The 9,133-nt window shown below is 41.8% G+C and overlaps 3 protein-coding genes across 3 annotated transcripts in view; 2 read left to right on the plus strand and 1 right to left on the minus strand.

Annotated features, from left to right (window-relative positions):
* Nucleotides 1–9,133, plus strand: part of LOC112664031 (uncharacterized) — a 29,445-nt gene that overhangs the window by 18,176 nt on the left and 2,136 nt on the right. The window lies entirely within an intron of this gene.
* On the plus strand, nt 35–1,020 carry LOC112664037 (histone H2B type 2-E). Its single transcript, XM_025453199.3, has one exon. It carries the CDS (start codon nt 179–181, stop codon nt 557–559), a length of 381 nt encoding a protein of 126 aa, XP_025308984.1. The 5' UTR covers nt 35–178; the 3' UTR covers nt 560–1,020.
* LOC112664038 (histone H2B type 2-E) lies at nt 8,413–9,117 on the minus strand. Its single transcript, XM_025453200.3, has one exon. It carries the CDS (start codon nt 8,968–8,970, stop codon nt 8,590–8,592), a length of 381 nt encoding a protein of 126 aa, XP_025308985.1. The 5' UTR covers nt 8,971–9,117; the 3' UTR covers nt 8,413–8,589.

The following is a 9,133-nucleotide window of genomic DNA, read 5'->3' on the forward strand; positions in this document are numbered from 1 at the left end:
AATCTCGTCCCCCTCGCTGGAGCGCCGCTGAAAACTCGCGAATCACGACGCGGCGTAAGCAGAACCTTAATTTGCCTACGGCCTCTTTAAGTACCGAGGCGCTTCCGGTAGCTTGGGCCTGACGGCGGTGGCGGCGTCCCTTCTCCCGTGTGCCCGCCGTTTGCTTGTGCTTCCCGCCATGCCCGAGCCGGCGAAATCCGCTCCCGCGCCCAAGAAGGGCTCCAAGAAAGCGGTCACCAAGGCCCAGAAGAAGGACGGCAAGAAGCGCAAGCGCAGCCGCAAGGAGAGCTACTCCATCTACGTGTACAAGGTGCTGAAGCAGGTGCACCCCGACACCGGCATCTCGTCCAAGGCCATGGGCATCATGAACTCGTTCGTCAACGACATCTTCGAGCGCATCGCCGGCGAGGCCTCCCGCCTGGCGCATTACAACAAGCGCTCCACCATCACCTCCCGGGAGATCCAGACGGCCGTGCGCCTGCTGCTGCCCGGCGAGCTGGCCAAGCACGCCGTGTCCGAGGGCACCAAGGCCGTCACCAAGTACACCAGCTCCAAGTGAGTCCCTGCCGGGACGCGGCGCCCGCCGGGGTCGCCGGCCGCCTGACTCCAAAGGCTCTTTTCAGAGCCACCCACGTTCTCGCCGAAAGGAGCTGTTTCGTCTCTACTTTTCAAAATACCTATTTTTTCCTATTACTTAACTTCGCTTCCCTGGTCTGTATCGATATTTTCTTTTGGAGGACAGGAAAGGAACTCAAGGTGGAACTTGATTCTTTACCATTGTGGAGAGCTCAGAGTACGTGTATTTTCAAAAAGAGCTCTAGTAGTGGGCGGTTAACAAGACGTGGTATTCAACCTAAGTCTCCAGGTTGTGGAAATCAGTGGTAAGGAGTGTTTAAAGCAATTAGGTACGTGCCTGTTACTGCCATTTTTCTTGCTCTGGAAGATTCATGTTTTTGTAAAAATGCAAAACAATACTTTTGAAACCACGCCCCCCACCTAGAAGTAAACTTTTATTGTGTATCTCTGCCTTGATTCTGTCATTGCAGTAATTTGTAGTTTATCAACGCTCCTGTCCTTAATTCGAAATTCCTCTCAGCTGCACTGAATCCATATTGCTCAAATTGGAGACTTAAACTATCAGAATAAGATAATACAAAAACCACTTTTCCATGGTAAACTTGCTCAGGTGTTGAGAAGCTCCACAATTGTTCATAGTGGTAGTTCTGCTATTTTACAACCTGGATAAGGAAGGAGGAAAGAGTATATAAAATACTCCGGGATTTCCAGAACTTGGGCTGCTAATCCTAAAACGTCATGAAACATTGTTAAAACTTAGTTGTCTTAAAGATGTTTTGTCACTTGCCTGAAACAATTCTTTCTCTTCCTCTGAAAATAGGGGCACTAAATATTAGAGAAAAAAAAGGGCCTTTTCCATTTTTGAGACTAGATGTTTAAAAGCAGTCCTTAGAATAGTTCAAAGGCCATTTGATCCTGAATCAGTTTTTCCCTAAAACTATTACTTCCACCAAACCCAAATCATGCACATTGGGTGAGGCAAGGATGAACTGCCTCTGGAACACTCCAGGTGATTCATGTTTGATAAGCACTGACCCTGACTACGTAGCTGCCATGTTACTTGGTAAGAACCTGTTGGCAGTTTTCAGTTACCACCCAGATGCTTGCTTTTTCCGAAAATTTCCTTTCCCAGAATTGTTGATAATATATCCAAAACTAGTTTTATTTCCTCATTAATTCAGGGCACCAAATATAGCATAGAACTTTGCCTTTCTACCTTCATTAGTCACCATTTGGTTCTGAGGAATCTCTGAATATGGGTAGGAAAGCTAAAAATAGCTAATTCTTAAAGGTGGAGGGAACTCAGTATAACTATATTACCCATCAATAATAGTTCCCTTTACCACCAGAATTTACACTCACAGGTCCAAAAGCAAAACGGACATCTGTTCAGGCTCCACTGTGAGTGTACACACCATTTCCTGCAATAAAGGAGGGGGGGGGGAACATTTTGCACCCTGAGATAAGTAAAACATGCTGGGGATGCAGTAGTAAACAAGAAAAAGTCCCTATCCACATAAAGCTACATTTTAGTTGGTGGAGGCTGAAAACAAGCAAATGAAAGAAGTGTGTAATAGTATAATATTCAGGGAATGATATGTTCTATGATGTACAACATATAGAATACAGCATGCATAATAGGTCTGATCAGTTAATATTTGAACAGAGGCCTGAATAAGATGGTGAGCCATAGCCTGTTTGGAAAAGAGTATTCTAAGAACTGGTATTGTTTACAAAGACCCTGAGGCAGACACAAGTTTGGTGAGTTCAAGGAATAAGCAATACTAGTATGGCTGAAGCACATACTAGTGAGCAAAGGAAATATCTGCAGGGATAAAAGATCAGGGAGTTAGTTGAGGTTCAGATCATACAGGCCATGGAGAGGTCTCATAGGCCATTGCAAAGATTTTGTTTTATTCTAAATGAGTTGGAGTGCCCTTGGAGGGTTTGATCAGAGTAATGACATTATTTGACTTGTTATTAAAGCTCCCCCAGGATGCTATGTTAAAAAATAGACTATAGGAGAGCAAGAGTAGAAGCAGGGAACAGTAGCAGGTGAGAGATAGATGGTTTCAGTGGAGATCTGGGAAGTAGTGAAGATATTTTAACTGAAACTGATTAACTAAATGTAGGTTATGACAGAATAGAGGATTAATGCAGGTTTTTGGATAGAGCACTTAGAGCTTCTATTTACTGACATGAGTGATGAATAGATTTGGAGGGAGAAATCCAAGAGTACTGTTTTGGACAGAATTGTGAGATTCCTGGTTGCTATCCGAGTGCAAAAATCAAGTAGGAATCAGATAGGAAAGAACAAATTCCCAAACAGAAGTATGAAATATGATAATCTGGAATTCAGGGAAGAGAAAGGAGTTTGGTGCAGAAAGTCTGATTCTTGCTCTTTTGCAGATCTATCTCTTTCTGAAAACACTTTGAATCACTGTAACATGTCAAGATACATTTTCTCCCTGAAAATGACTTTAGTCGCAGTATTTGACTAAAATCCCCTATCCAACTTCAGTTTTAACCTTAGATTTTAGAAGACAGAATAACCAAATGTCAAAGCCAATGTGATTTGAGTATCCTTGGACTAGTGCAATCACGTAAGTCCCTATTATCTTTAATGAGTAGAGCAAGTATGATGAGCAAGAAATAACATTCAGAGTTCTAGGTAATATATGGACGATTACTCTCAAACAGAAGCCCTTTAATGAGGTGAGAAATCTTATATGTTCATGTTGAAATTGCATCAGTTAACAGATTTAATTTATTGCAAAAATAAAATGGATGATGTCGATAGAAGCTAGACACTTTTACTTCTATACTAGTAGTAAAGACACTACTCTGTAGTAGTCTTTAATTACAATTAAAAAATTTCTCAAGGAGGGGAAGTTCAAACCTGCAGAAAAGTTGAAAAAAAAAGATCTTCAACCATATCTTCACCTAGATTCACCAGTTGTTACTATTTGCTGCAATTGCCTTATGACTTTTCATGCACTTACACATTTTCTGAACAATTTAAGTTACAAACATCATGACACTTTTCCCTAAATACTTTAGCACATCTCCCTTAAAGACATTCTCCTATATAATTACATACCATCATTACACTCAACAAATTTAATACTGACTTAATAATATTAAGTATATGCAATCCATACTCAAATTTCTCCAATTATCAAAAAATATCCTATATATAGCTGTTAGTTTCCTATGGCCTAATTGGAAAGTCTTTGCAGTTGACCATTGAACAACAATGGATTGGGGGCACTGACACCTGAGCAGTCTAAAATTTGCATATGAATTTTTATTCCACCCAAACTACTAATAGCCTACTATTGACTGGAAGGAAGCCTTTCTGATAATATCAATCATTAACACATAGTTTTTATGCTATATGTATTATATACTATTTTCTTACAATAAAGTAGGCTAAAGAAAATGTTAAAATCATACTTACATCATACATCATATTTTTTGTTAAGAAAAAAGAGTCCTGTGCTGTATTTATAAAAAAAAAGTGTACAAGTGAACTTGTGCAGTTCAAATGTGTTGTTCAAGGGTCAACTCTTACAAGCTTTGTGGCTTAAAACACATGTATTCTCTTCCAGTTCTGGAGATCAGAAGTGTAAAATCAGTTTCATCAAGTGGAAACCAAGACTGTTCTCCAGAGGCTCAAGGGGGAGAATCCATTTGCATTTTCCAGTTTCTAGAGGGCCTTTCTCTGCTCACAGTCCCTTCTTTTCTCTTCAAAGCATCATATCATCTTCAAATCTCTCTCTTCTTTCATCACCTTTTTCCTCTCTTGACCTTTCTGTTTTACTCTGATAAGGGCCCTGGTGATTACATTTGGGGCTCATCCAAATAATTGAGGATAATCTTCCTATTTCAAAATTATATTAGTAAAGTCCCCTTTGCCATATAAGGTAATGTTCCCAGATTCTAGGGATTTAGATGTGGACATATTTGGAGGCAATATTCAGCATATCACAGCTGTTGACTACTATTACGGGTTGAATTTTGTCCTCTAAAAAGATATGTTAGGGACGCCTGGATAGCTCAGCAGCTTAGTGCCTGCCTTCAGCCCAGGGTGTGCTCCTGGGGTCCCGGGGATCGAGTCCCACATCGGGCTCCCTGCACAGAGCCTGCTTCTCCTTCTGCCTGTGTCTCTTCCTGTCTCTCTTCTCTCATGAATAAATAAAGTCTTTAAAAAAATTTAAAAAGAAAATAAATAGATATGTTGAAATCTCACTCCCAAGTGACTTAGAATGTAGCCTTATTTGGAAATAGGGTCTTTGCAGAGATGTACAGACATACCTCTGAGATCCTGTGGGTTAGGTTCCAGACCACTGTAAGTAAATCAAGTCAAATGAAATTTTTGGTTACCCAGTGCATATAAAAGTTATGTTTATATTTTATTAAGTGTGCAATAGCATTATGTCAACTCCAATATGTATACCTTACTTACAAAACATTTTATTGCTAACAATCATCTGAGTTTTCAGCAAGCTGTAATCACTGATCACACATCACCATAACAAACTTTTTATAATAATGAAAAGTTTGAAATATTGTGAGACTGACCGAAATGTGACCGAGACACTAAGTGAGCAAATGGTATCAGAAAAATGGTGCCAATGGACTCGTTCCAGTTAGCGCTGCTGCAAGCCTTCAATTATATAAAAAAAAAGCAATATCTCCAAAGCATAATAAAATGAGGTATGCCTCTAATCAATTTAAAATGAGGTCATTAGGGTGGGCCCTAATCCCAGGTGACTAGTGTCTTTATGACAATGACAAGAAACACACAGGAAGAAAACTGAGCCAGAAGTCAGAGTCATGCTGTCACATGCCAAAAAATGGCTGGAGCTACCAGAAGCTGAAAAATAAGGAAGGATTCTCCTTGAGAGCCTTCAGAGGGACAGGGCCCTGGCAGCACACTGACTTCAGATTTCTAGCCTCTGGAAGTATGGTATAATAAAGCTCTGTTGTCTTAAGCCACTCAATTTCTGGTACTTTGTTATGGCAGCCTAAGAAACATATACAAATACTAAAATTTTAGCAATAGAATTACATTAGTTTCTTTTTTTTTTTTAATTTTTAAAAAGATTTGACACAGCACAAGCAGAGGGTGCAGCAAGCAGAGGGAGATGGAGGAGTAGGCTCTCCTCTGAGCAGGGAGCCCCATGTGGGGCTCCATCCCAGGATCCCAGGATCATGGCCCCAGCTGAAAGCAGATGCCTAACCAACTGAGCCACCCAGGTGCCCCATTTAAATTTTTAAACGAAATCTCAGATTTCCTTAAATCCCCAGACATTCCTTCTTGATAGTAATATTAATCTCTGGTCCTGGTGAAATATTGATTTTAACACTTGAAGACAGTCCAAATGTCTACTTGGAGTACCTCTATTTTTTTTTATCTACCTTATTTGACCTCTTTGAGATCTTTCAGGACAAAAGGTCTATCATCTTTTATGTTGGGAAATTGTTTCTCAAATATTGAAGAATCAAACTAGTTTAAATTAAAGTATGTCAGACAAATGGCCTTAACTGGATGTCTGGCAGTTCAGCAGGGCTTTGCAGTTGGATGACTCCCATCAGTGGTTCAGTTTTCTGATTCTCCCCTAACATGTACCTTCCTCTGTAATTATTCTTTGCCTTCACACCCAGAGAACACCATCTTTCCTGGTTCTTCAAAGCAAAGAAACTTCTTTCCCAAAAGATAAAAGCACTCTATATTTCCTTACTTAGTTACTTCAATTTCTAAAATGTGTATGCTAATTAGATTGGTCCAGATTCCTGAACTAATCAATGCGCAAAGGGGTTTGGGATTACATTTAAATCAATCAGAACAACCCTGTAAGATCCGTTTTCTGGGAAGCACATGTGACAGTGGTTCTCAAATTTGCCTGCCCGTCAGAATTACCTGTAGGGCTTTTTCAAAAGTGCAGACTGCTCCCCAAAACACTTACATCAGAATTTCTGGAGGTGGCATCCAAGTATGAGTAGTTTTTAAAGTTCTCCAGGTGATTACAATGGACAAGTTTGAGAGACACATAAAGGATTAAGTGGATTCCTTAATCAAAATCAGGATACTATTAGAAAAACAGAAGGAGAAAAGTAAATGCTACAGTCAGTAATATATATTATAGGACTATCAGCTGTACCTCATGCCAAACACATAAGAAGAAATAAAGTCTTGAAGGAAACATAAGGATAAATTGTCTGTTACTTTAAGGGTAAGCCTTCATCCCCACTGCTGTGTGTGTGTGTGTGTGTGTGTGTTCTTTTCACTGAGCTCTACATGCCAGCTCTCAAATTGCCAACTCCATATGTCCACCTGAATATCAAAAAGCTTTTCAAATTTAAATCAGAATTCTGGATCACTCTTCAATGCCCCAACCCCATACCTCCTCCCAGTACTACATCCTGATTAACAGCACCAATTGTTCAAGGGCACCTGGATGGCTCAGTACGTTAAGTGGCTGACTCCATTTCAGCTCAGAATCTGAGTCTTGGGATCAGCCCTGCCTCAGGCTCCCGGCTCAGCAGTGTGCTTGAGATTCTCTCCCTTACTATTTTCCTCCCACCCCAACTCTCTAATAAACAAATCTTAAAAAACAAAAACAAAGATCACAGCACCAGTTTTTCAAACAAAAAGTTATGGGTTTTGCTTTTAATCTTATTCCTCAGCAAAACCTGTTAATTTTACCTGCAAAATATAATCCTAATTCAACATATCTAACTATCACCATTATTATCGCTGTATTCAAATCTAAAATGTCTAGACTTCTTAGTGGCTCTCACATTTCAGCATTCATCAGAATCACCCAGCAGATCACATTACTGAGGACTGAAATTTTCACTTTTTTAAAAAAGTATTTGAGAGCACAAGCAGGGGGAGCAGCAGAGGGAGAGGGAGAAGCAGGCTCTCTGCTGACCCCAGGATGCTCTGAACTGAAGGCATCCTAACTGATTGAGCCACCCATGCACTCGTGAAATTTTCACTTAATAAATTATCAGGTAATGCTAAGGCTGCGGATCTGGAGATCAGACTTCAGGATCTATGACAACCTAGGATCTATGATCCACTAAGCAATCAGAGTAATGTTTAAGGTTAATGACGTCATATTATGCACATCCCTGCCTAAAACAATCCAAGAGTTCCCCAAAAAACAAGAACGGTCAAGCCAATGAACCTCCTTTTCACTTTCCCAGCCATATGGGGCTTTCTGCTCCTCTAGCATTTCACACTCTTTCTTGTTTCAGAAATTACCCATATATTGTTCCCATTGTGAAAATAGCCTTTAAATCGGATACATTTTTCTGAGTAGCAATTAATGGAAAAAATCACTATTACCACATATTAAAGAGATTTTGTGGGATTTGGTTAACAGAGGCAGAGAGAAGGCATTAAGGATTAAACCCCCAAAATCAGCTTCGATTTTCCTAAAGGAAGGATTTTCATATAGATGATATACAGGCAGGTGCCAGTTAATCGAGGAAATGTACTCGATTTGTTGGAAACAAATGCAAAGTTATCACTTTTTTGCATACACCTCGGATACCCATTGGTGCAAGATTTAAGAACCACCACCATTTTACCACTGGGAATACCATACGAGTGGTTTTATCCCGAAAGCTTTATCTTGCAGAAGTTAATCAACACCGCCTTTCTCAGTTTGGCAATAGTGTACATGCTCACCGGTACGCAGCATAGACAAAGCCAGTTTCAGAAAATCATCTCGGACAACCACAATATAACCTACACCCCATTAACGTTTTCACCCAGAACTTAAACTATTTCGCCGCCAAACTGAAAAAAAGAGACAGATATTTGAAGTTAACAAGCATATATTTAACGTACGGGAAGAGAAATCCAAAAGCCAAAGTAGGAACACCTTCACAAAGTACGTGAACAGCTCCTTTCGGCGAGAACGTGGGTGGCTCTGAAAAGAGCCTTTGGAGTCAGGCGGCCGGCGACCCCGGCGGGCGCCGCGTCCCGGCAGGGACTCACTTGGAGCTGGTGTACTTGGTGACGGCCTTGGTGCCCTCGGACACGGCGTGCTTGGCCAGCTCGCCGGGCAGCAGCAGGCGCACGGCCGTCTGGATCTCCCGGGAGGTGATGGTGGAGCGCTTGTTGTAATGCGCCAGGCGGGAGGCCTCGCCGGCGATGCGCTCGAAGATGTCGTTGACGAACGAGTTCATGATGCCCATGGCCTTGGACGAGATGCCGGTGTCGGGGTGCACCTGCTTCAGCACCTTGTACACGTAGATGGAGTAGCTCTCCTTGCGGCTGCGCTTGCGCTTCTTGCCGTCCTTCTTCTGGGCCTTGGTGACCGCTTTCTTGGAGCCCTTCTTGGGCGCGGGAGCGGATTTCGCCGGCTCGGGCATGGCGGGAAGCACAAGCAAACGGCGGGCACACGGGAGAAGGGACGCCGCCACCGCCGTCAGGCCCAAGCTACCGGAAGCGCCTCGGTACTTAAAGAGGCTGTAGGCAAATTAAGGTTCTGCTTACGCCGCGTCGTGATTCGCGAGTTTTCAGCGGCGCTCCAGC

This window comes from Canis lupus, chromosome 17, assembly GCF_003254725.2.
Source record: "Canis lupus dingo isolate Sandy chromosome 17, ASM325472v2, whole genome shotgun sequence".
Lineage (NCBI taxonomy): Eukaryota > Metazoa > Chordata > Mammalia > Carnivora > Canidae > Canis > Canis lupus.